This window comes from Drosophila ananassae, chromosome 2L (assembly GCF_017639315.1).
Source record: "Drosophila ananassae strain 14024-0371.13 chromosome 2L, ASM1763931v2, whole genome shotgun sequence".
NCBI classification, from domain to species: domain Eukaryota; kingdom Metazoa; phylum Arthropoda; class Insecta; order Diptera; family Drosophilidae; genus Drosophila; species Drosophila ananassae.
In genome coordinates, this window is record NC_057927.1 from 19,452,332 (window position 1) to 19,477,669 (window position 25,338).

General features: G+C 46.0%; 4 protein-coding genes across 5 annotated transcripts; 1 reads left to right on the forward strand and 3 right to left on the reverse strand.

Annotated features, from left to right (window-relative positions):
• Positions 1-43: 43 nt before the first annotated feature.
• On the forward strand, positions 44-9,707 carry LOC6501478 (kinesin-like protein Klp98A). 2 transcript variants are annotated; one of them, XM_001955292.4, is made up of 12 exons: positions 45-921; positions 2,754-2,977; positions 4,411-4,724; positions 4,794-4,963; positions 5,118-5,550; positions 5,608-6,342; positions 6,408-6,581; positions 6,758-6,880; positions 6,982-7,095; positions 7,152-8,184; positions 8,246-8,421; positions 8,483-9,707. In XM_001955292.4, exons 1-12 carry the CDS (start codon positions 875-877, stop codon positions 8,723-8,725), a joined length of 3,786 nt encoding a protein of 1,261 aa, XP_001955328.1. In that variant the 5' UTR covers positions 45-874; the 3' UTR covers positions 8,726-9,707. The 2 variants fall into 2 exon arrangements, with proteins under 2 accessions (XP_014767066.1, XP_001955328.1); XM_014911580.3 differs by lacking the exon at positions 6,758-6,880 and having other exon boundaries at positions 44-921.
• LOC6502615 (putative gustatory receptor 98d) lies at positions 9,210-11,327 on the reverse strand. The gene has a single exon (XM_044714240.1). The coding sequence runs from the start codon at positions 11,280-11,282 to the stop codon at positions 10,401-10,403; it is 882 nt and encodes a 293-aa protein (XP_044570175.1). The 5' UTR covers positions 11,283-11,327; the 3' UTR covers positions 9,210-10,400.
• Positions 11,328-11,445: 118 nt separating this feature from the next.
• LOC6499088 (putative gustatory receptor 98b) lies at positions 11,446-13,155 on the reverse strand. Its single transcript, XM_001955294.3, has 4 exons — positions 11,952-13,155; positions 11,816-11,892; positions 11,593-11,754; positions 11,446-11,538 (listed from the first exon to the last, which is right to left on the reverse strand). The coding sequence occupies exons 1-4, from the start codon at positions 12,808-12,810 to the stop codon at positions 11,446-11,448; spliced, it is 1,191 nt and encodes a 396-aa protein (XP_001955330.1). The 5' UTR covers positions 12,811-13,155.
• A 7,321-nt stretch (positions 13,156-20,476) lies between these two features.
• LOC6499087 (protein bunched, class 2/F/G isoform) lies at positions 20,477-24,323 on the reverse strand. The gene is made up of 4 exons (XM_001955295.4): positions 24,081-24,323; positions 23,549-23,611; positions 23,314-23,476; positions 20,477-23,120 (listed from the first exon to the last, which is right to left on the reverse strand). The coding sequence occupies exons 1-4, from the start codon at positions 24,149-24,151 to the stop codon at positions 20,778-20,780; spliced, it is 2,640 nt and encodes an 879-aa protein (XP_001955331.3). The 5' UTR covers positions 24,152-24,323; the 3' UTR covers positions 20,477-20,777.
• Between the last annotated feature and the right edge of the window lie 1,015 nt (positions 24,324-25,338).

Below are 25,338 nucleotides of genomic sequence, written 5' to 3' on the forward strand. Positions count from 1 at the left end.
TTCTTACAAAGTCCGTATAGCGATAAAAATATCGATAAGACTACCAGAAGTCTTTGTTAGTCACTGGTCACACTTCCAATCCGAAACCATCAACATCGTCGCGTCGCGGTAGAAGATAAATAGAGAAAAATAGAGTGTACTCGCGCTCCTCGACTTTTTTTTTTTATCGCGCTGCAGCGGACGCGAGTGCGATTAATGAGGCGTACCAAGTGCAAAACGCTCGCGAACACCAGCGAATTAGCATATGTCCAAATCTAACATCACCAATACAACACACGCCCAGGGCAGCGCTGAGCAAAAGTGATGACTGCTGCCCCAGGTGCCCCCAAAATTGTTGTTGCTGCTGCTGTTTGCATTGGTGTTGGCTGTTCAGTGACGAGTGCCAGTGACGGCGAGGCCGAGGGCTGTGGAAGTGAATCGAAAAAGTGGAATTGCGCACAATTATTCGCAGCAGCACTGCTGCTAGTATGTGCAGTTGTTTGTGGCGGCGCGCAAAGTTCGCTAAGTTCGCGGACAGCAGGCGGAATAACGGGTCACGAGAAGACGGAGAGGAAAACAAACTGAGAAGCAGAGCAAGCAGAAGAAATAACGCAACAAAGTGAACTGTCTGCCAGCCCCTAACCATCCATCCTCCCCCTCCAAAAAAAATTAATCCCCAAATCAAATTACGTGGCAAGTGGTCAGGCGAGAAGGAGAACAACCAGAAACCTGGCTAAGCAAGTTTGGCCCGTTATTTTGGATCACTGTTTACTGTACGTGCTCAGGCACCCAGCCACCCACCACCCATACCACCCACTCGGCACAGTCCCAGTCATCCCCCCTCCGCATAGCAGTACAGTGTAACGGTAAAGGAGTAGAAGAATCCACCACCGAAATGTCGTCGCTCAAGGTTGCCGTAAGGGTTCGGCCCTTCAACTCGCGGTAAGTTGTGGAAAAATATCAGAATTAGATTAAAAATTTATAAAATAATAAGTTAAAAGTACAATCAGAAGTAGACCCTTCTCCCCCCCAGCCATGACTGATAAGAAAAATAAAATTTAAAACGCCCTCTAATTGGGGAAATCTGTTGCGCACTTCTACTGGCTGGGAGGAATGGAAACTTCCAGTAGAATGGCTAACAAATTTCGGTAACTACGACGAGGTACACAAGCCCCTCTCACAATTAAAACATAAAAAAAACGGTTAGGGAATGGGCTAGACCGGGACAGGGCCTACTTAAAAGCACATTAAACCCTATGCTTCCCAACCGCCCGACGTTAACCACTTTTGTTGCCTGTTTTTTGTGGCTCTATCTTGGCCATCCCACTGAGCGGTCGGTCATTGCTTTTGGCACAGTTACTGGCGCAGAAGTCGAGGCGAACAAAAACGGACAAAGACCGATGGAACCTGTAATGATGTCATTCATCTTCGGGGTTCGATATAAAAATCGCATCACCCCAAGCGCACACACTGAGAGTGTTTTTGTTGGCGGGCTTCCTTGTGTTAATTGTCCATGAAATAAAAAATAGTAATTATTAAAACAAAAAGTAAAAAAAATAAGTAGAGCTGAGTTGTGACATCATCAACGGACTTATGCAAAACGGCAGCTCACAAGTTGGAGAGTATTACATATATGCCAGGGCCCTGAAACGGAAATTTTTAGCACATATTTCCACAACTCCCTCACTGACTCCCCCACGGAGGAGCTCCTCCACGGCGGACATGCAAGACTGCCGCCCATAGCCCCGATGCGAAAACAAAAGCAGAAATCTATTATAATTGCTGCACTGCTGCCACAAGCCAAAAATGAAAAACAAAACAAAATGGATGGAATTCGAGAGCGATTTTAACACGAAACCAGTTCCCCAAAACCATATCTCATTTTCACGCCATTAGGAGGGGCGGCAGCAGCTCTCCCTTCCAGTGACTCAGAACTCTGCTGGGCCCCATGAGTCAGACCTGCCAGATTCATGAACTCTTAAAGGCTTAATTGGGGAATGAATCCCTGTGCTCTCCGCCAGAGATTAACGAATTAAAGCCACTCACAGGCACTGAGCTGCAGAAGTGCCAGGCAGCTCAGGCGGCTCAGGCTCTTCAAGCGGAGAGGAATGACCTAAAATTGTCGCTGGAAGTGGGACAAGTGCTGCAGCTATCAGACATATCAGCCATATAGTCTTATTTGTATCGCGGAGCTCGGAGTTCCTCTTAAAATATACGACCCGTATAGTCTATTCAGATTTTGAGAATCTGAATGTTATGGCCATTATCCGACTAAATTGGTCGCTCTGTTTATTTACATGCACTGGCACTGGCTCTGGATCTGGCTCTGTGTGTGTGGGTGCCCCGCATGAACTCCAGTCAACCGGTTCCATCTTCGGTTCTATGCCCCCAGAGCGCTTCTGCTTGCGCCGCTTGTCCCTTTGATGTTGCAATCAAGTTTTCCAGCTCGTCGTTCTGTTTATTACAGCCCCTGGAACCGGATTTCTTTTATAATTTGTAGCCACAGCCTATGGCTGACTCTCAAACATGTCAATTGGATTGCATGGCTCCTCCATTACCCATCACCCTAGGTTCGGTCTGGGCCCTGAATTTTCGCCATTTGTTCGAGTTCGGGCCCGGGTCATGCAAAAATCGTTAATGGGAGGGCGGTGGGACAGTCTATTTATAATCCCACACGAAGCCCTGAAAAGCAAACAATACTTATTATATAACCTCAACAATAGTCCTAGGCTTAGACGGGTAATAAATAAAGATGTATACTCTTCCCATTGCAGCGAGAATGACATGGACGCCCAGCTCATCGTCGAGATGGAGGCCAAGAAGACCCGGCTCCTGAAGCCCCGGCTGCAGTCCATACGCGATGCCGGACGGGATAACCACCACGACTTCACCTTCGACTACTCCTACTGGTCCTTTGATGCGGAGGACCAGCACTTTGCCACCCAGGAGCAGGTCTACAGCGATCTGGGCAACGACGTCGTCGACTGTGCCTACGAAGGTGAGTTTCTTGTCTTGTGGAAGCATGTCCTCCTCTGGCCACCCGCGGAGAACACATTTCCTCCGTTTCCCGCCCTGCACCTCGCCGTGTTTGTTTACTTTTCGCTGGGATTGGGCTTTCCCTCTCGTTTCCGAAATTTCTGCTCCATAAACACCAGAACTGCTGGTCTAAAAATAAGCCATAGCCCTGGTAGGTATACCAAATCGAACGCCACTCGCACTAGTCGAACTGAAACGCTTGGCTGGCGGCTAATTGGGGAAGGTATTCGAGTCTGGGAGTGAGTAGGTGGGCAGGGGCAGTAATCGTGCGAGTTTCCTGCTACCGGATAGATGCTACTGCCCATCCGCAGTGCTACTATTGTCTTTTGGGGGATTGGGGAGTAGGGTTTCCCTTAAGAGCACTGTAATATGCCACAAGTGCTCTACTAGATGTCATTTTACATCCAACTTTAATGTTTTGTGAAGAAAGTGTTGGGGGAAATAAATTATTCAACTTCCGTGTTTGAAGCTCGCGCCTCGCATTTGCATGTTAGAGTGCCATTTGCTTCGGCTCTCAGCCTTCGAATGAAGAGGCTATCCAAGAAAGCAAGCCAAACAAAACTTTCGCCCACAACAAGTCGAGATGCCAAGCGAAATGGAACATCTGTTCGGCTGGCCGTCGTTTTGGCACGCTTTCAATATCGAATTACGCGAAGCCAGAGCCGAGATTGGCAAAGCGGCAAAGCGAAAACGACTGAAAATGACAAATGGTTACATGCATTTTCCATTTTCCATGCAGATAGACCCAAACAGTGGAAAACGAGCCATGAACAATAGCAATAGCTGCCTGCCAGTGGCCGCCACTTGAGCAATGTCGCATTGTCGCTACTCTTCCGCCACTTGTGAGGTCTTGGATGACAGCAGCAGACACCTGTTGGCAGCCACTCCCTGGTGATTGCGGCGCGAGCTATCGCCTCCAGATCTCATCTCGATCTGCGAGTCATCTTGGCTGCATTTCTCCGCGTTTTAATTGCCAGCTGGAGCTAGTCTTAACTGGGAGAGCTCTGGTCCAGATGGTTGAGAAGTCATGATGACACTTTCCAGGCAGTTGACTGGGAAAATAATTAGCCAAGCAGGCAGAACAGTATTAGGAAAGCCATTAAGTCACTAGTTACCCAGTCACGAACTGCTTGCCTCACTTTCGGGAGGCCCAGCCCGGCCCAGCCATTGCGGCAGACACTCCGCGCTCCGTGACTGGCAATTACTTAGCATGATGCGCTCGACTGCAACCGCAGCCGACTGACATTCGGTTCTGGCCACCTTGTGGTGCCTCAGGTTTCAGAATATGCACCAACTTATTTTTAGATCTTATCGGGTATCGGGTTTAGAGAAGTAAAGCCCATGTTGTGGAACAATTAGACAATTAATAATCACTTTCCTCGTCTCCCCGCTCAGGTTACAATGCCTGCGTCTTCGCCTACGGACAAACGGGCTCCGGAAAGACCTTCACGATGATGGGCACTCCGAACAACCCGGGCCTGATACCGCGCATCTGCGAGGAGTTGTTCGCCCGGATGCGTGTGGGCCAGGAGTCCGGTACTGGCTACCGGACGCACGCCAGCTACCTGGAGATCTACAACGAGCGGGTCAAGGATCTGCTGGCGGCCCAGAGCACTGGCCACGGGCTGCGGGTGCGGGAGCATCGCAGTCTGGGCCCCTATGTGGAGAATCTGTCGCAGCACGCCGTGTCCGACTTTGATGAGATTCAGGTGAGTGGTCTAGAGTGGCTATCTGTTATCTGTGGAATGATGATTTGATCCTTTTATGGCTCATTGCAGGAATGCATCGCCCGGGGGAATGCCCAACGCACCACCGCCAGCACCAACATGAACGACACGAGCAGCCGGAGTCACGCCATCTTCACGATCACATTTGTGCAGGCCGTCTTCATGAATGACATGCCAAGCGAGACAGTCTCGAAGATCCATCTGGTCGATCTGGCAGGCAGGTGCGTAAGCCTAAGCGTAAGCGTAAGCGGAGCATGAAGCGCTGCTCTAGAAAGTAAAACCACTGTGGGGGAAAAGCAGTGATATTTCTAGATAGCCTGGAAAGATCTCGTATGATTGCTATTGCCCTAGATGGATAATTGTTCTGTTTTCCAGCGAGCGGGCCAATGCAACGGGCGCCACGGGCCAGCGGCTGAAGGAGGGCGCCCACATCAACAAGTCCCTGGTGACCCTGGGTAGCGTTATCTCGGCCCTGGCGGAGCAGACGAGCGCCGGCAACACCAGCAGCTCCTCCCTGGCCACCACACCGAACGGGGCCAGCAAGCGGGTGCTCTACATCCCGTACCGGGACTCCATACTCACCTGGCTGCTGAAGGACAGCCTGGGCGGCAACAGCAAGACCATTATGATCGCCGCCCTCTCCCCGGCCGACTGCAACTACAGTGAAACACTGAGCACGCTGCGGTACGCCAACCGGGCCAAGAACATCATCAACAAGCCGACAGTGAACGAGGATGCGAACGTCAAGCTGATCCGCGAGCTCAGGGAGGAGATCAACAAGCTCAAGTCCATGCTCTCCGGAGATATTGTGAGACATTGCCTTCTACTTTTCAGACTTCAAATGACAATTTGTTGATCTTTGCAGCAATCCCTCCAACCATCGCTCAAAGTATTAGCCGATCTTCAGAAGAAGGAGGCGCAGGAGAAAGTGCTCACCGAGGAGTGGACGGAGAAGTGGAAGGTGGCCCAGTCCATTCTGCAGGAGCAGAAGAGCTTGGGCCTGCGGAAATCGGGGGTGGGGGTGGTCCTTGACTCGGAGATGCCGCATCTCATCGGGATCCACAACGACGTGACCACTGGCGTGACGCTCTACAGCCTGAAGGAAGGGGAGACGCGAATCGGGAGCGAAGATGCCGAGGTGGCGCAGGACATCGAGCTGGCCGGCGATGGCATTCGGGCGCAACACTGCAGCATTGTGCTGAAGGGCGGGGTGGTGACTCTGCATCCCTGGCCGCTGGCCCAGTGCTGGGTGAATGCCCATTTAATCGACGAGCCCAAGCAGATCTCGCAGGGCGACATTATTCTGCTGGGCCGGACCAATATCTTTCGATTCAACAACCCCGCCGAAGCTGCCAAGCTGCGCAAGGACCTGAGCCGTTCGCAGCTGGACATGTCGCGGCTGTCGCTCATAACTTCATCCAAGGAGAACCTGCTCACCTGCAGCATATACTCGGACGAGGATGGGGCCTCGCCGTACAGCAAACGCCCGGAGCGCCAGTATTATCCCCAGCGCCCCATGTCCAGGGACGATCCCGAGCTACAGGACGAGAATAGGAAGATCCTGGACACCATCGAGAATGCCTTAAAGCAGCTGAACGTGGTGGGTATTGATTATATTCTTTAAATTAAAGATAAAACTTAATAAAATAAGTATTTTCTGTGTAGGAACGCGTTCAAATGCACGACCAATACAAGACCAAGGTGCGGAAGCTCACCGAGGAGCTCATTCGCCTGGAACAGGAGGAAATGGACGGCCTGCAGGTGTTGAATTGCCGGGAGCAGGAACTGATCGCCCGCAAGGACATGCTGATGTGGGAGAAGAACAACGAGAAGGTTCAGGTGCGTGCAGACGATCCACAACAGGCCTTACTTCATTCTTGCATGCCAATTATGCCAACTGGACTTGTTCTTGTGATTTCTTGTGATTATTGCCTGCCTCTGCCTCTCTATTATGGTTTCCCTTGTTTTGGCTTTGTGTTCATTATGATTTTCCGTTCGTTTCATTTTCGTTTTAGATCGACATTGTGTGTAGACAAATTTCAGCGTTTCAGACGCAGCTCGACTCTAAGAAACGAGATTTCTCTGAGTACGTAGCGAAAGAATTGCAGGAGCTGCAAGATTGTGGCAAACTGGACGAGGTTTGTTTATTTGTTTAGAGTTGTTATGCTTATAGCTTAGACTAGATTTTAGAAGAGTTAAAAGATGGACGGGAGTCTAAAATGCATTTTTTTTCTCACAGATGGGAATGAAAATCGAAGAGGGCACCCCTCTTAACGATGAGCTGCTGCTGCAAGTGTCCGATTCGTTGGATTTGTTCGCGGCTCAGTTTATAAAGGAAACTGTTCGAAGAAATGTAAGTGAATGGCATTTAGTTCGAGGCTTTATTAATTATAATTAAACTCTAACCAGAATGAGGAGATCCGCAAACTGGATGAGCAGATCGCGGAGAAGGAGCGCATCCTCAATGCCAGCACCAGCAAGATAGCAAAGGTTGATGAGACCATGCTGGAGATCCAGGCCCAGTTGGAGCGCCTTCGGCTGGAACGGGCCGAGGGCGAGGCCGAAGCGCAGGCCATGCGTGCCAAGAAGCAGAACATGAAACTGCAGCTGGGCAGCAAGTCCATGTCCACCTCGACGAGCACCAACGAGGCCGACGACGTGTCCAAGTCGGATACGTACGAAACCTGCGACACCTTCCACACCGCCCAATCGAACTTTTCGCTCGTCTCGTCGCCCACAATCACGGAGGGTCAACAGTCGCCGCTCAGCAACTGCTCCTGCGAGGCTGAGGACGAGGCGGAGGACACGCGCAAAGACGACCTCTCCGGCAGCAGTGAGGACGCCTCACGCACCTGCACAGCCGGACCGAGCAGCGGGAGTGGCAGTGCCAGCGTGGGACTGGGTGGCTCATTGCCCAGCGCCACGCCCAGTTCCCAGGCCATTATGAGCGACAGTGGCGTGTGCCTGGACAGCCGCAACCAGGCCTTGATTCAGAACGGACTCATCAGCAACTACAGGCAGGGCGTACGCACAAGCGACGAGGACACTGGCTCCTGCTCTTCCTGCGAGCTTGGCCGGCATTCTGAGGTGGCGCGACCCTATTGTCCGCTCCACTCACTGCGCCGCAAGATAGCCGCCCAGAAAGCACTCATCATGAAGAATCTCGAAACGGACCTGAACAAGGCTCAGTTGGACGAGCACATTGCTGACCTGCAGGACCTGCAGCGGCGCTACATTCAAATGGAGCAGGAAATGCTGCAGTCGGTGCAGGATTTGGAGGCACATGCCCAGTGCTGTGCGGACGAGCGGTCGGGGATGGAACGGCAATACGAACTGGCCAGCTCTATCATGCGCTCCAGTGTGATGAGTCCCACCAGCATGGAGGAGTCCCAGATTTATCCTCCCAGCATGACGAGATCCTGTCCATCCATGCGAGAGTTTCGTGAGTGTCTCATAGTTTTGTTTTTGGAATCATTTATTAATTGGAGCTATCTATCTTCCAGCTGAAGGAGAGCACTTTATTACTATACCGAGTTTTGTGATGCGTGGCGCTGGCAAGCAGACACATTACGAGTACGAGGTGCGCATTGCCCTGCCCGATGGAAAGCTGAACATCCTGCGGCGCTACAGCCGTTTCCGGGAGTTGCATTTATGCATGAAGCACTGCTACGGAGCCAAGGTAGGAAAGGCTTTCTAAGAAATGGTCTCATTTTAGTTTTTAATCCTATAATCTCCCACAGATCTCTGCATTACCCTTCCCGCGCCGAGAGCTGTTTGCCTCCAACAGTGAACCGGTAGCCAAGCACAGGCGGCGCCTGCTGGAGCTCTATCTGCGCCGTCTCTTCGTCGTGTGCTCGAAGATACCACAGTGTCCGATCTATGATGGACCTGGTGGGCCGGGCCTCACACGCGCCTCCCTCGTCCAGCTGTCGTCTTTTTTCAAGAAAGGCCTCTTCGAAAACGGAAAGCATGGGACGGGATAATAGTTAACCTACTGCTGAATTATCTCCTGCCTACAGTGTGTCTTTTTATTTACTTGTACTACCTGTTAAGCTATATGACCGATAACATGGACCTGTTTTGAGTAGTTAGCCCAAGTACTGTGTAGTATGTAATTGTAGCTTTAAGATCCCTCTTCTAGTTATGTAAGACCACCAGTGTCCTTTCTCACACACACACACACACACTGAAACATTTTTTATACCAATTGTTATTAACTAAATCGGAGCTTTATATATATTCAGATCATAATTGTAAATTGTAAACTGCCAGTGGCGACGTTGCAATCTCTCTATCTCTCTGATATGTGCAAATATTTGTCTATTATACTATGGTTGGAGATTTGTTTAGATGGTTTGTTGGTGTTTGAACGGCCAGTTTTAATTAGTTAATTATTTCTCATAAAGTAGTTAAATTTATACTTATAGGATGTACTGCTTCCAAAAGTTATTCCAGTTATATAATATAGTCTGTGATTTCCAACTGAAGTTATAGTATCGAAGAATCCAAGTAACTGAACATTTCACGAGCAAGTAATCCAACTGACACTCAGTCTACAATCTCTTTAGCCGTACAAATGGAGCACTGATGGGTCTAGGTGGGCAGATGTTTAGCAGTAGGTGATAGGTCCGTAGCCAGTAAGTAGCCGTAGCCTAGCCCGTAAGTTCTTGCGTCGCAATTACAGTAAACTAATTATGAGTACAATTCCCGAAATCGATGAAACAACATAAAATGTTCTATGTAAAAAGCCTAGACTAAGTTTACAGTTAGTAGCTGATATTACTGAATGATTATGAACGGTGAAATTGGTCGATCTCCGGATCGATGGCAATAATGAAACAATAATAGTTTAGATTTAATAAACTCTGAAGTGCCCACTCGCAAGGATATCCCTGAAGGGCTGGCCAACACTCGGGTGGGTGCAAGCTAAAAAAAAAATATACGTAATCATTTACAAATATTAAATTTCTTGTTAATTTTTTATTATGGGTAAATGGTGTTAATGAAATACTGTACTGTGTAAAATATATTTTACATGACGTTCTCTTTTTAGGCGATAGGTGTCGCTGTTTTGTCAGTAATAAGAAATAATACAATTCAGGATGCTAATTTACTTAATTAACTATCTAATTAATAGTAATCGCTAATATTAAATATAAATTTATACTTTTCTCCAGGAATAGATTGCATTTTAAACTGCATGATAATAATTATGTAACCATATATGGTGATCACCATCTGAAAAGGGCTTATAGATTTTGTAATTTATAATAGAAATTAATTTATAAATTACCCCTGCAAAATTTTTAATACTGATGTTGAAAAAACCACCGCAGCTGAAATTTAGCTTCAGGTGCTGCATCTGCAAGGTGTATTCCCGAAGGCCCATTTTTAGCGTTAAAAAGTTCGATGCTGCTGGAGTTGCACTCATTCTATGAAGAATCCTCGGAATTCCTTTGTTATACTACATATAATTTAAATAAAAAATTCTTTATATTCGAACTTGTGTAAATAGTGAATAGTACTTACAACTTTCATGCAACGATCACTGTGAAAGGAGAAGATTAGAATGTTCATCAGCAACACGAAACAGCGAGGCAGACGTACTAGAACGGCTTTAAAAATTATGTACTATATTTTAAACATAGCCCTGTAAGTTTACATACAATATTTAGTTTTATCGTTGGGAAGTATATGTTTTACAAAGGCCCAGTTCACCACATGCAGAATTGTTAATCCATTGTAGAGGAACAGAAAAATCAGAGGCAAGCTAAAGTATCCGCTAATTTCTTCCACCAAATGCCAAACTCGTCCTACCAGGGTCTGATTCTGCCTCAGAGCAACGCATAACTCCTGTAGGTTTTCTGGTTCCTCGCAATCCACAAGCTCCTCCAGGATCTTCTCAAGACTGTGACGCAGACGGCGTATGAACTCTGATATTAAAATAACGAACACACAGAATTCCTGACCCTTGAGTTGTATTATCACCAATATAAATTGTGTGAGAACCTTGTCTGGCCACTTCACATAGGGTCCAATGGCTATATGGGTTAGGTAAGGAATGGCCACAACGCAAAAGCACATCCACCATCCAACTCCTAGACCAACACGCCATCGAAATTTTTTGAGAGGAACCTGCCCTCCAAATTGTTTCATTGCTTTGTCGATCTCATTATCTAGATCAGCAATGTCCTTGAAGATGCTCTTAAGACGGCGAAATTGAGTCCACATATTCAAATGATTGCAAACCATAATGAGTACTATAAGAATTTTTTGAACTTTTCCCATGAACAAGGTGAAGTCCACAGCCTTAAAGTCTTCAACTTCCAACTGCAACGCATCTATATTTATATAACATTCATACATCACGATTAAAAGTATGATTAGGGAATAGAATGCATATCCTGCCACCGAATTGGAGAACCAACTTCTTCTTAAGGATATTTGAAAACACGCGATTGGAGGTGTGATCGTAAAAATGGAAAAAAAATGCAAATACGGCCGAATTGCCGCTATCAGATGACTTCGGTTTGCTTCCATTTCCGCTGAGGTGCCGCGAGGTACTGAAGTCCTTCCTTGGCGAGTAGGTTTAGTGCTTTTAATTCAATTGAAAAGATAAGTTAATTATCTGGTTTAATCTATTTTTATTGTATGTATGTATGTTAATTGTCTACATGCTCAGGGCAATTTATTGAAAATTGATTCATGATAGTGCGGCGGAATACTTTTTCTGGGCAATCGCCTGCATTTTAAACTGCAGAAGTATTATGATGTAGCCCATTAATGTGATTACCACCTAAAATTAATTGCAAAAGATAAAATAGGTATGTTTTGATATTAGATGGCATACCCCGCCACAGTATTTTAAATTAATGTTGAAGAATCCACCGCAGGAAAAAAAGATCTTCAAGTGCTGCATTTGCAGAAGGTACTCCTTCAGGCCCATTGTCAGAGTAGAAAAGTTTATAGAATTGCATCGTATCTGGTGGAGAATTCGAGGAAAACTATTGTACTGAAAAGGCATAAAAAGATACGTTTTTTCATTGACAAAAAAATTCATTTTAAAAACTTACTGTATCTGTACAACGCTGACTTAAATAGCAAGTATATAAAAGGTTCAATAAGAGCAGAAGACAAACCCAAAAACGTTCTTTTAATAAGAAATATTTTTTAATACTATGGTAAACTTTTTCAATCTCATAAACCTACCAAACTCACAGCAATCGTTTTCAATGAATGTGTTGATATAGGCCCAGTTAATCATGTGGAGGATTGTCACACAGTTGTAGAGGAAAAGCATAATCATGGGCAGGGAGAAGTAACTGCCAAGCTCGTTCACCAGTCTCCAGATTTGACCCACAAGTCTTTGGTTTCGTTTCAAGGCGACACACAGCGCCTGGAGCATGTCCCGGTCTTGACAGTCGACCAGCTCAAGTTGCAACTGCTGCAACGTGTGGCGCAGCAACAGTAGCAGCTCATGGACCAACATCACAAACACACAATACTCCAGAGCCTTGAACTGTTGCATCACTAGGATGAATTCCGTCACAGTCTTGTTCGTTGAGGTTAAGAATGGACCCATGGACTCATATGTACATCGGGGCAGGACAACCATTATTACCACAAGCCCCAATCCGATCTTTATATTCAAACGCATTCGGAAACTAGTCCGGTGCTTTTGACCTCCGAAATACTGCGAAGCATCCTCGATCTCCGTCTCAAGATTAGCAATCTCCTCGTAAATTCCACCAAGCCGACGATAATTAAACAGCATATTAAGATGATTGCACAGAGCTACGACGGAGAGCAGTGCCTTTTGGATATTGCCCATTACCTTGGTAAAATCTTCCAAATTGTACTCCACCACTTCCAGGTTTATTGATAAGATGTTCTCATACGACTCGTAGAAAACCACTAAAAGGATGGCGATTGCATAGGCGACATAAGCAGACATCAGATACTTCCGGAATCGCTGGTCGAGGGTCCTTTCAAAGCTTACGAATACCGAAAAAACCTGAAGGTAAGGCAGGGCGGTGGCCAGTAAACGATTCTTCCGACGGACAGCCATTCTGGTTGAGTAACAAATTGGAACTATCCTGGGAAAGGTTAGGCGCCTCTAGTTCTTCCGTTCCCTAATCAATCTAATAAGCTCCAATTGAATTGTACACTACATTAATTAGGTGTATATCTTTGATCTTAAAGGGTTCTCCACAGAGGGAATCCTGTTGGAGATTGGTATCTGGCTCTGGTGCTGAACTATTTCCACGTTATAGCGCTGGTAATTTCCGTTTTGCATACCAAGCAAATATGGGTTAAATTGTTTTTGTCTTGGCTAGCAATCAGCATTGTCTTTTGACGATTGCATGTGCAGCCCCACATCCTCATCCGCATTCGCAGAGCCATCTCTCCATCTGTCGCTTTCAATTGCTCCACTTTCTTGCTTCATTTTCCATTTTGTGCACATAATTGCACTTCTTGTGAGCTAAAGTGTGCAAACATCCAATTCCTTCCACGGCTCTGACATCCCACCACCCACAACCACTCAGGAGCTGATGCTCCATCCAGAGCCAAATCAAATGAAAACAGCCACAAAGATGCACGGCGGAAAAATTTAAATCTCATTATATCTCAACATGATTTTCTTATAATTTTATTGAAAAAAAAATAAGTCCATCTTGTATTATACCTTTTTTAAATTAAGCTTACTATGCAGCTCACTATTTTCTGGAGCATTTTCCCCAGTGCAGATGCCAGCGCACCCGTTCAATGCCCAACCGCTTGCTAATCCCGTGCTGGAATTTCACCAGAATACCCACACACAACGATCCGGATACGGATGGGGGTTACGGGTTGCCGGCGCGACGGCAAGACATTGACGGGATTAAGTGTCCTTTTTAATTTTAAACTACTTCACTTCACTTTGCACAGTCAATGAGTACGCCGTACGTTCTCCCCTCGTTCACCAAAAGCTCGGTCTGGTTTCTACTTTCCTTATTCTTCCCTTGCTGTTTTTTTTTTTATCCTGGCCATATATGTGTCCCTTTCGAGTCCTTTTTTAAGCTTGATTAAGCACTTTGTGTAACTCTATGACATGGACATGCATTTGCATGCTGGACACCGTGCCAATGGCATTTTTAATTTGCCATAGAAACATCGCATTCTGATCCAGCTTCATCAGGACAGTGCTGCTAAACCGAAAATATCTTTAAGATACTGAAGTCTGTTAAAGGTTTGGAAGTTGGGTTTGGAAACTTTAACTATTTTGATAGTTAAATAATAAAAATATTTGTAGAATTTAGGAAGTTATATTACTAAGTAACTTATATCCTGTAGAAAAATAAAAAATGATCATCACTGCCACCCATTCAATATTGTCATGCATTAGTGCTGTGACGAGGGGTCATCACTGGAAGGATTCGGTGGCTCAGTAGTGGACTGATGGAGCGGGACGAGGTCCCTGGCTCTCATTTATTATGCAGGACAGTGAAGTAACAATGACTTTGGATTATTGTTTCCTCCGTGCCGCAACAAACAATTGAAATACAATAAAATTAAATAATTTTTAACAAGCCACAGGAAAACGGAAGTGCTCACCCACACACACATACTAGCACTTGGCCCTCACTCACACACAGACTCATACAGGCACGGATTTACACACAGTCCTTAATAGCCAATCTCTGGCATTGGCGCACAGATAGCCCTTATAATAAACCGCTATGGAATTTATTTTTTCACAGCGCATTTTATCATCCCTATAAATATATATTGTGTATTGTTTAAATTGCATTTAACTTTAACACGAAAAAAATAATATATATTGATATATTTTACTCGCAAAGGTAAATAAATCCACATAACGACAATGTGTAAGTTCCCCGCTGCCTGGCGGTGTGTGTGTGTGACTGCGAGCAATAAACAAATACAATTTTATTATTTATTATTTATGTATTCATGGCCATTAAACGGATATCCGTGGCCATGGCGCATTAAATTGCAGCGCCAGCCACATGCCCTGCACCCACTCCCAGGGGCTCCCAGAAGCTCAACACCTTCCAGCCTCCCTAACCCACTCGTGACTTGGAAGGAGGTAATACTCCGAAAGAAATCGGATCACGTACTATTGCCATGGAAATAGCTTTAATGCACTTGCAGTTATCCTGCCTGATACGAGCAATAAAATTAGCAAATTGTGAAAGGTAATCTGAAGGTAAGGTAAGCTGAAAAAAGGTATCATTTATAATTGGTGCATATGTATGTATAGTGAGTATATTCCTGAGGACAAGTCACATTGCATTTATGTCATTTTTAGGTTTTATTTAGATTGTGAACTATCTAGTTCACATTAAGTAAGTAGCTTAAAATATAATATAAGCTTAAAATAATAATAATTAATAGACAGCACCAAGAAAAGCTCTTGTCGTAAGAAAAGCCAGAAATTGTAGAAACAAATTAAAGGAAGTATCAATTGAGTTCGATTGAAGGAGGAAACCGAAATGGTTGCCTGGCAGAGATATTTTGAACTGAGTACTCAGCTTTCGTCCTCCATTCTCAGGATTGTGGCTGGCGGTTTTAGTGACTTTGGCAGAGATTCAGCTGCCAGCCAGCGCTATCAATATGTAATCAATGCTTTCAAATAACTTTGCCATTCGCAACAAGGCTTTTGTTTCGTGCACAGGAGAAGCCAGTAGACGGAGCTGGGTAATAGTAGCACCTAAACCAAGGCGGAAACAATGCAGCCACCAGACTTGGGGTGGAGTCAAGTAGAGTGCTTCTTATAAGGATATGGGGGGCTGGGAAGGCGTGTGCCGGCAGCCTGGGGCGTACAAAAGGGATTTCAATAATACGCGCACAATCTGTGCTGAAAGCTTAAACAATAAAAGTGAAAATTCCGCCAAAGCCACTGGATACGCGCCCGGATAAGGATATTATCGGCAGGAATGCCTGATCCTTATCGTGTGAGTTTTGCCGAAGGCACGTCCCAAATCCCCTCACGAGGCTCACGAACTTTGAACTTGGCCATCTCTGGGAAAAAACTTAAAGTTGCGGTTCAAGGGACCCGAACAATGCCACATATGTAGCCATAGCCGTGGGTATCCTTGTATCCAAAGCAGACAATGCAGGTTAGCCCTGGTGGTGAGCCACCACTCGAGACCATCGTCGGAGACAAAAGTACTCAGCAGGGATTTTAATGAATAACAAGATGAAGAAGTGCGGACCGAGCCGGCATAGGAAGGCCCGTCTAAAGGTTGTAGGCAGTAGGCATCCAAATCAATTACATTGCGGTTGCCTGCCACAGCCAGGAGAGCACTCTTGAGTGCCAGGAGCACGTTCGCATATGAATATGAAATACACAAACACACACGTGTGGCTATAGCCATATCGATGAAAATCAATTCCACTGTCATTTGGGAATTTCTCAATTGGTCCGAGCAGCTGAAACTTTTGTGTTTGTGGCACTGAATTGTCAATATCAGCTCAACTTGATTTTGCTCCATTATCTGTGCAATTTGGAGCTGTGGATAACCTCGAATCGGCTGCAACTGTCGTTTTTGGGTTCAAGGAGGATACCTTTTTGACCTACTCTCCTCTTGCCAACTACCATCTACCAGCTAGCAGCTACCAGCTGGCATCTGCCTGCGGCTTATTGGGCAAATTAGTTTTGCCTGATTGCAAATTGTACGGCCCAGCCTGGATATGGAGAGCCGTTCTGGTGACAGGACGTAAATTCAATGTCCTGGTATATGTTATGGCTTTATGCTGCCGTCATTTTAAACAAACCGCCCACGCCCCCATAGCACCCCTAACCCTGCTGATTTATGTTTATGGTCTTGGCAAATATTTGCGCCACTTCAAAAGCATTATGATGATTATTAGCATTGTTTGCCATCGTAGTAAAACTGTCATACGTGTCTGGCTGACTGTTGGCCAACATTTGCAGTCTAACAATATCCGGGTGCACGAAGAAAAAAGAGAGCAGCGCCAAGTGGGGCATCAACTGTAGCTCTAACTGTAGCTGTAACGGACAAACGTGAAACGTGACCGACGTGATGTTTATGCGAAAACATTTCCCTCCCATCATCGGAATAAGTGCGGCGCCGGCATTAGCATCCGCATCCTATATACATCCTAGTACTAGTACAAGTACTATATCTGCACAAGCAAGGACATCATCAACGAATTTCACTTCTCTCGAAGGGGAATCGGGACTAATCGCCAAAGTATAGGGAGGTTTTTGGGGGGTATGGCCTTTTTTAAAGTGAATCGAAGGCACCGCATGCCATCGTCATTGGATAGGATCAAAGGTCCCAGGAGAACAGATGATTCAGGCCACTGTAAAAATAGCTAAAGCTTTCTTATTTAGCTTCAAACATGACCTCATATCTGGGGTATATTTTTATAAAACTTAAAGTACTTCTTTTCAGTGCACAAATGTGTGTATATTGGCGGAAATGATAGAATTCAGAGGCAAAAGTCGCATTGGCGGAAAGACAACTGCGTGACAATGCCAGGGTCCCAATGTGGGCTGAAAGAGGAAAACTTTTTTTAGCCCCCCATCCAGCCATTGGCGGAAAGTTGTCGCCCATATGGTTGTAGCTACAACAACGCTACAACGACAACCAGAATACACGAAGTGCGACAGCAGAAATCGCACCCTTGTGATGCCACCACCGTCACCATTTTCTGTGTAAATATTTAAACAATAATAAGTTGGCGGAAAAACGTGGGGAAAACTCTTATGTTGCCAGCGCGCAAAGTGAGGCAAACTTTTGTTATCTTTTCACCATGAAAATAGCACGAAATTGAACAGGAAAACGCTGGCGGACTCAGACAGAGTCGTAGCCAGACCCAGGTGAATGTGTAGAGCAGGTGACAGGTAGCATGGGAGATTCTATACCTCCTGCGCGGCTAGGATCGTTAGTTCGACAGACAGACAGTTGGGTTGAAAGCATTGCACGTGCACTAATCATCGCAGATGGCGGCGGCGGGCTCACGGGAGAGTTTGGATGGCTGGCGTATCGCCTTTCATGTTTTCAATTAGCGTTAATGTCAGCATGGCTCTGGAGCCGGAACTATCCCCATTGGCCGATGTTTGCTTATGGCCAAGACACCCCTTTCAGCTTTCAGCGTTCAGCTCAAATAAAGGCTTGTTAGTGGCCAAGCACACAATGGAGTAGAATAACTCCAAGCCTTAAAACGTTTTTTTTTTTTGATAATTAGAATAAAAGCATTCCATTTAGTAAAAAAAAAAGTTTGAAGGAAGAAAGTCCTTAATCGAACTGCGGAGTGTAATATTACTTGTGAGGCTCAAAATCCAACCAGTCTGAATTAATTTACGACAGGCTCCATCCATCATCCAAGATCCCCTCTAAGGCAACTCTTTATTCATACCTTAACTGCTCTATAAATATTATCAGAAAAGTCTTGCCTTTACCCCGAAAATGTCATTTGCATAACCGTCAATCATACGCCACGTATGCCGGGCTTGCTACGATGGCTCTTGCTGTTCCACCTTGTTTGTTTCTGCTCCACTGAGTGTGCACACCCATTGAACAGGTAGAGCACCCACTAAGGATCCCTAACCCCAAACCACACACCATATGCTTCGATGGCATTGGAAATTTTGCTTCTCGATTTGCGTTTGCGTTTTATTTCGAAATTGAATTTCAGCACTGATTATATTTTTTGCTTCGTTTTTAACCCCACTCCTGATGCTGTCACTGGAAGTTGGGTAGTTGATTTTTGGGGGTGGTCGGGGATGCATTGATTGGTGGGGATACCACTCCCGATCCCCTGTTGTTTGAGCTCTCAACTTGCCGGGGGTGCATAAATAAGCGCCACTCAATTATGCAGACTGTGGGCGAAGCAGCTATAATCCTTTATCCCTCCACCTGCGACGTGTCGATTTGATTTGCTTTGCAATTTATTTTTGAATTGTGCTGACAAGGACACACCTCCACCATATGCCAGTTATATAATGTTTTCTGTGACAAAACTCTTTGTAAGCATTATGTTACGGTAATGGCAAATTGCCGGTTAAAAAAACACTCACGACTCGGGGCTACATTCTTGGCAAAACGAAATCGATTTATTTTCAATATTTACTTTAGCACTTGAAGTACTTGGCTTTAATTTCAAAAGGATTTTTATTTGTTGGAAATGGAGCCTGCAATTAGATGCTTTATAGAATCTTTCCTCTCCTGCCATTATTGTTTTTTTTGTCGTCATTAGCAGGAATTTAAAACCTTTTTGCCGATGGAAAAGTTGGGTCAATGCCAATATTTCATTTGAAGTGTCACAGCGCTCGAAATTTGTCTGAATTTGCCAGGGCTGAGGGTATTTAAATGTGGCCCATTACATTTTATATTGCCATTTGCCTTTGAGGTTTTGTGTGCTACATTTAATTGCAAATTTCTGTTGAAAAAGTTCAACATTGCTCCTTCCTTCTCGTTGGCCCCCCAATTTTGTTCCTTCTCTCCGGCTTGGTTTACTTTTCCGTTCTCGTACGGCCTCAAATGTTCAACTCATTAAAAAGTGAAACAAAATGGGTTCGTTTCCAAGGAGGAACGGAGCGGGGCTGTTAGTCTATTTACCCGACACTGCAGCAATTTCCGTGCAATTATTGGTCAATTCCAGCAAATTGTTTAAAACCTACGTGGTAGTGTGAAAAAAACCCCATGGTTTTTATAAATATTTAATGACTTAACCACAAAAATTGATTGACATTTGATATGCCTGTTTGATAAGCCCCATCGTTGACATTGTGACAGGCCAATTGTATGTATTAATTACATTTTCACTGTCGTCCGATTAATTCGGAAATTAATTTAAATTAAGAGAGAGGGCAAAGTATGTTTGATGCATGGGAAAAATTACGCAAAGTGTAATTAAGAAAAAAACACATATTATTTAACACAAAAATGCAAATACGCTGCAGACCGAAATTGCGTATGGAAATGCCATAAAAAATTGTATGGAAATAACATTGAAGATCGAATTGATGGCGATGGAATTGGTTCAGCAATTTTAAAATGAAAGAATGCCATTTTATTTCCCCACTCAAGTTGATGGAAAAAATGTCAGCAACAGTTGGAGCCGCTAGTCGAAAATGAAAATATAAACGCCTTCGGTGCGTTAACTGGAAATCAAATTAAAATTGCGTATGCGCTTCGTGTAGGAGCAAGATATCCTGTGTATATAGTACATAGCCTTATGGAATAATATTGTATATACGACTGGGCATTGTACATCCGCAGCTTGGCATGAATTCAATTAAGTTAAGGCAATTGTTGGCCAAGTAAGCAGCGGCCACTGCCAGCAGTTGACCATCCAGGCCATCGTATCAGGAATCAGCATATTTGCTGGCCATGGCTGGCCGTGGATGTGGCTTTAACCGCCTGACCGCACATAATTAGTGTCATGGGCAGGAATGCCGGCGAGTTGGCAAGCAAATATAGCCAGTGAAAGGTAATTCGGGGAGCCACGACAAAGACAATTGCACTTTTGATAAATTGTGGCCTGGCAGCAACAGCTGCTGATCTTATTACCGATGTCGTTAATAAAATATATGCCACGACATCAGCGCATTTCTGGGGCGAATGTGTGTCAGCATCAGGTATTAATACGGAATATTGCGTATACGCCCAGTTAACAGATTAACTGTGTCAAGGCTGCTGGACCTCTTTACCAAGAATAATATTTTTTATACATACTGTATAAGTTAATGGATTACTCTTTATTTTATTTTCTTTTGTTTTATTTGACAAGCAATTATTAATATTGAACTAGACGAGCGTTGAGAGCTGTGGCCGTCCAAACAAGCAACAACTTTTGTGTGGTTTGTGGCTTGCCATTTTCTTGGCAAACAAATTTTTACCTTTTCCGATTCTCCAGTTTTCCCTTTTCGCTTTACTTGATTTCCTGATTTTTTCTCTCATCCCTGGGCTGAAGAATGCAGTGGCTATAAATCGAAGCGGGGGCGGTTGGTTAACCCAAATGGCAACAAATTAGAGCTTCAACTGTTTTCAGCTTGTTCTAATTCTTCGCCTCGCTGCCCGTTGAAAAATCGAAGTCACTCTCGCTGCCACCAACGCCGCCGACTCCGCCACCACCGCTACTTGGAAGTGTTGGGGAGGGCGTGGCTACGGCGGCTGGACCAGGATTTGGGGAAACTGGGGCGGTCGGTTTCGCGCTTGAGCTGTCATCCGTTTCGCTGCTGTCAACGAAATTAACGCGCTTCTTCTTCTTTTGCTGCTGCTGCTGCTGTTGCGCATCATTAGGCGCCGCTTGTTTGTCTGTCGTCGTGGAAAGTATCGACGTGGGCTTGATGGGCTTAGGATTGGCGGTGCTTCCGGGATTGAGAGGTTCCGGCGTGGCAGGAGCAGCTGCCGCCGCTGCTGTACTTGGCTCTTGAACTTCTGGGACATCCTGGCTATTCTCCGCAACTGGATAAACTTCCTGCTGTTCCTGCAAGGGCTGCTGCAGTTCCTCCTGTTGCTGCTGCTGCTGCTCATACGCACTGTAGTCATAATTCTGGACGGCACTGGCATCGTACTCCTGGCCGGCATAGCTGCCATCCGGTGCATATTGCTGGGCATTGGGATCGGCTATATATTGCCCGGTGGCCTCATCGTATATGTAGCCCGGATAGGCCACGTTCGGATCATAGCCAGCGGCATACTGCCCGTCCTCGTAGTTGCCGTAATCAATATTGGAGTACTCTTGCGGCTCACCGTTGGGATCCCCAGCCCCGGCAGATGTAATTTCTGCTGCCGGTGCAGGGGCAGATGCAATGGCATCAGTTGCACTGGCATCCGTTGCATATGCCTGTGTATAGTCCGTGGGATTTCCGATTTCACTGTAAAGCGGTTCCACCGTTGCGGAGTTTGGTTGCTGTTGCTGCTGTTGGTTGTTGGAATCGATGCTGGCATATATGGGCTCACTGCTCTCACTATATCCACTGGCATCGTATTGCCCGTAATGACCAGCCGCATCTGCAGACTCCACTGGCTGCACCTCCATATCCTGCAGAACTTCTGACGCGGTTGTGTTGGTTACCAAATTTTCGAAAAATCCCTGCGTGGGTGGTGCTGCTCCACCTACTACTTCTGTTCCCGTTCCCGTTCCTGTTCCTGTCAATCGTTCGCCGTAAATGGCATTTTCAATATTCTCTATCGACACTCCGGGTTTTGTCTGCTGTTGTTGTTGCTGGAGGTGCTGTGTTACGGTGTTACCTACGTCCTGGCTGACTGGCGGCGACAATTGATTACCCCTTGCCAGTTGCTCATCAACGGCAGCCGCTGCCTTTTCCAGAGCCGCTCGGCTGGCTTTGACTTCGTCCAGCAAATCGTTGCTGATGCCAAGTTTGGCACTTACTTCGCTGGCACGCACGTTTAGTGGGCGTTTGTCTTCCTGTGGGCGGCCGGGGGTTGGGTTAGAGGGTCCTAGCTCTTGCCAGGACTCATCGATTTTCAGCTCACCGAAGTATGCGTCAAAGTCATGTTGTTGCTGTTGCTGCTGCTGCTGTTGGACGGGCTCATTATGGCCACCGACAGTTGGCGATTTTTCATACTCGACTTTAGTCACGCGTGAATTTGTCCAGGCATCCAGGTCGCCTCCATTTTCTCTTTGCGGCTGTCCGCGAACGTCATGGCCAGTTGCCACTCCTCCTGTTGCTGATGTGGCTGCCACTCCTGCTCCTTTTGTTGCTCCGGCTGCGGACGTTACTGCATTCGGCGTCACAGGCAGTTCAGTTAACGTCAGCGCGGAAGACGTCTTTGGCAATTTATCAAACGTCAACGAGGATGTGGCCAGAGTGGAGGATGTGCTGCTCAGTTGCCGTGTTCCACTGCCGGCTCCGTTCTCTTGGCTGGCTGTGCTCGATGTCGCCGCTCCTCCTGCCCCTCGTCCGCCAGCCAACTCCTGCCCCTGATAATCACCTGTCAAGTGAGGCTGCATCCGCTCCGGTAAATCGGCATTCTCATTATCAAAGGCGCGCAGGGTGGCACGCAAATCGAACAGGTTGGAGGTGCCGAGGGGAGTGACGGATCCGCCAAAGAGATCTGGGTAGTAAACAGGATGGTGAGCCTGAATGCCTGCTGCGGCTGCCCCAGCGGCCGAAGGTGTGGGGGCGTGGGGTTGAGCAAGTCCTGGGGCAAACTGAGGCGTCAGCACCATGCCGGCTTGTGTGGGCGTGGCCATGGCAAAGGTCCAGGGCTGTGGTGTCGGTTGCGGTGGATTGGTCACCACCGTCGCCTGCGGTTGCAGCAGCACTGGAATGGCTCCGCCGGCAGGTGCAGTGGCAGGTGCCGTCGTTTGTTGGATGCAACGCAGTGTTTGATTTTGCACCAATTTTGCAAAGTACATCTGGTATTGCAACTGTTGGAGGATAAAAAGGAAAGATTAAGTTTCTACATAGGGTTACGAATCAGGATTGATAAAAAAAGTTTTGATGGAACGCTTTGAAGACTGGTATATCTATACCTACTTTTTTTGTCTTTAAGAATTATTTCGATACATATTTTTTCAAGTGTGATTGAATTTCCATGCCGCAGGCAATAAGGATACAAACCTTCATCATTTTAAGACGCTCGCTGCGCTGTGACATGGCCGCCGTTTGCTCATCGATCCGCTCCAGCATGTCAACTAGCTTCTTATTCCGCTCATTGCGTTTTGTCTGCTCCTCTAGAAACTCCTGGTACTTTTGGCGGCTTTTGTGGCGCATCGATTTCTCCCTGCGATATACATATAATATTTACTATTGCTACTCCTTCAGCCGATTGAGGAAAATATCAAAAGCTACTTACAGCTCACTGCGCTTTTGCAAGATTTTGTCCAACTTGTGCTCCAACTGCTGGCGATTATCCTCGCTGCGCAAAGGGAATCAACATCAAAATCAAAATCGAAAAAAATATGAAAATGAAAGACAAAGCTTTTAAAAATGATTTCTTAGAAGTTGCATATGTTGCACCCAGTAAAGCTCACTAAAAGCCGAAGCACACACATCAATGGTAAGTCCTTTGTGCGATTTGCTGCAGGACATTTCCAGTTGGCCGCAAATACCACCGGGGCATCAAAGCACAACATGCCACTCGAAAGTTAGGTCACAAGAGTCGTTACTACAGAATAAACTCTTCAAGTTGAAGCAATCCCTATTCTAGTTTCTGCTTCGATAATTCCATGTTTGATCTTTTATTTAAATTTGAAAATGTTTTTATTGAAATCTGCAATAGTAGCTACTCAGGATATCCATTTTTTTAGCTGAGTCTTACATTAAAATGTGTTTTTAATACTTTTCAGTTTAAAGAAATTAATAATTAGCTAAAAAAGAAACCTTACCTGCGTTGAAGCTTCTCCTGTAGGAGCTCCACCTGCAGCTTGTAGTTCTCGAGCTCGGCCTGAGGAAACATGGCTGGTCAGAGGCGTTATCCTGGCTGATGTCTTCTTGCGAACTGTACCACTTGGTGGCTCCGACTCAACTGGCCAAATGCACTCCGCTATTGACACAGTTTGCCGCTTGGCACGATGAGGGTATTAATGCGACAGTGTGTTCTATTTTTAAGGTAACTTTATTTGAATAGCCGCATTAAATACAAGGGTTCGTGGATGTGTGCGACTGACTGGCATTTGTTTGTTGAGTCGCGTTGTCATGGCAGTGGGTCCTGTTTCTTGGCAGTTCCTTTGGGTATTTACGGGTATTTTTTGGTGGTTGCTTGGCATTGGCCAGGGACAATCGGCCTTATCGATTTCACGACTACCCGACTCGCTCAACGTGCCACGCATTGAGGAACAACTTACTTACTTTCGATTTTTCGCCCCATGAATTTTACATTACCCCGGTGCGGTTGTGGCTGTCGCCCTTGTTGTTTTTGTCGTTTTTGTCCGGCCTGGGTTACACTAATTATACGCCCGGCAAGTAGGTCACTTCTTTTAGTTCTTTTTGAGTTCCAGCCTGGTCTGTTTCTAGTCCTGCCAAAAAATAAAGGGGGGAGAGCCGGAAAAAAAAACGTGAAGAGCGGACTGGGGTCACCGGACCCGGTGGAGCCATTTATAATGCATTGCACGGGATTTCCCTGCACGAGTGGGCCCAGCTTCTTGCCATCTCTGTCCGGATGAGTGTAAACACATGTTGTTGTCGCACCCTCGCACCAAGGAATACACTTAAAAAAAAAACCAGTTCATTGTTTAAGCATTATTATTTCAATCATTCCAATCATTTCAATCAATCATGGTCTCCATAGCTTAACAAGATTTTTGTTTTAAAGGCATTTAATTATTAAAAATTTTTTTAAATTATCTCGTTTTCCCAAGTGTTGATTTTTCGGAATGTGCGGCCAAGCGTGCGCCACCTGAATGTGAATTAATGGTAGTGGCGTCTATCACTCCCCCGGCCGCAGACAACAACGCAGGACCTCTCACACACACAAGCCCACTGTTTCACATTCAAATACACTCACACACACACTGGCACACGCGTCCGCTGACATATTCACACACTCACCACACGAACAGAGACTGTCCTGTAATGTCCTGGCGTGTCCTGTCCTCTCCTTTCGTATCCTTTCCTGCCTGCCATCAGTAGCGTTCCCACCGTCAG